Source organism: Meleagris gallopavo, chromosome 3 (assembly GCF_000146605.3).
Source record: "Meleagris gallopavo isolate NT-WF06-2002-E0010 breed Aviagen turkey brand Nicholas breeding stock chromosome 3, Turkey_5.1, whole genome shotgun sequence".
Classification (NCBI taxonomy): domain Eukaryota; kingdom Metazoa; phylum Chordata; class Aves; order Galliformes; family Phasianidae; genus Meleagris; species Meleagris gallopavo.
Genome location: NC_015013.2, coordinates 13,061,177 through 13,061,563, shown reverse-complemented (window position 1 = coordinate 13,061,563; position 387 = coordinate 13,061,177). Strand labels below are relative to the sequence as shown.

The following is a 387-nucleotide window of genomic DNA, read 5'->3' as shown; positions in this document are numbered from 1 at the left end:
CTTGAAGCGGCGGCGGCGGCGCAGGAAGCTGCCGTTCTCGAACATGTTGTACGAATCGGGGTCCAGCGTCCAGTAGCTGCCCTTGCCGGGCTTCTTGTCGTCGCGGGGCACTTTGACGAAGCACTCGTTGAGGGACAGGTTGTGGCGGATGGAGTTTTGCCAGCCCTGCTTGTTGTCCCGGTAGAAGGGGAAGCGCTCCATGATGAACTGGTAGATCCCGTTGAGGGTGATCTTCTTATCGGGCGCGTTCTGGATGGCCATGGTGATGAGCGCGATGTAGCTGTAGGGCGGCTTCACCATATCCTTGGGCTGCGGCGGCGGCGTGTAGGGCCCGTAGGCGCGGGCCATGCCGGCGGGGTACTGCTCGTGGGCCGGGTGCGAATACAC

At 62.8% G+C, this 387-nt stretch overlaps 1 protein-coding gene across 1 annotated transcript in view; it reads right to left on the bottom strand.

The window, feature by feature from the left end:
* LOC104910146 (forkhead box protein C1-A) overlaps positions 1 to 387 on the bottom strand; it is a gene marked incomplete at its 3' end in the record, with an annotated part of 901 nt that continues 514 nt past the window's right edge. The window contains exon 2 of the mRNA XM_010708462.1: positions 1 to 385. Coding sequence (XP_010706764.1) covers positions 1 to 385 — 385 coding nt within the window. The remainder of the gene's footprint in view (positions 386 to 387) is intronic.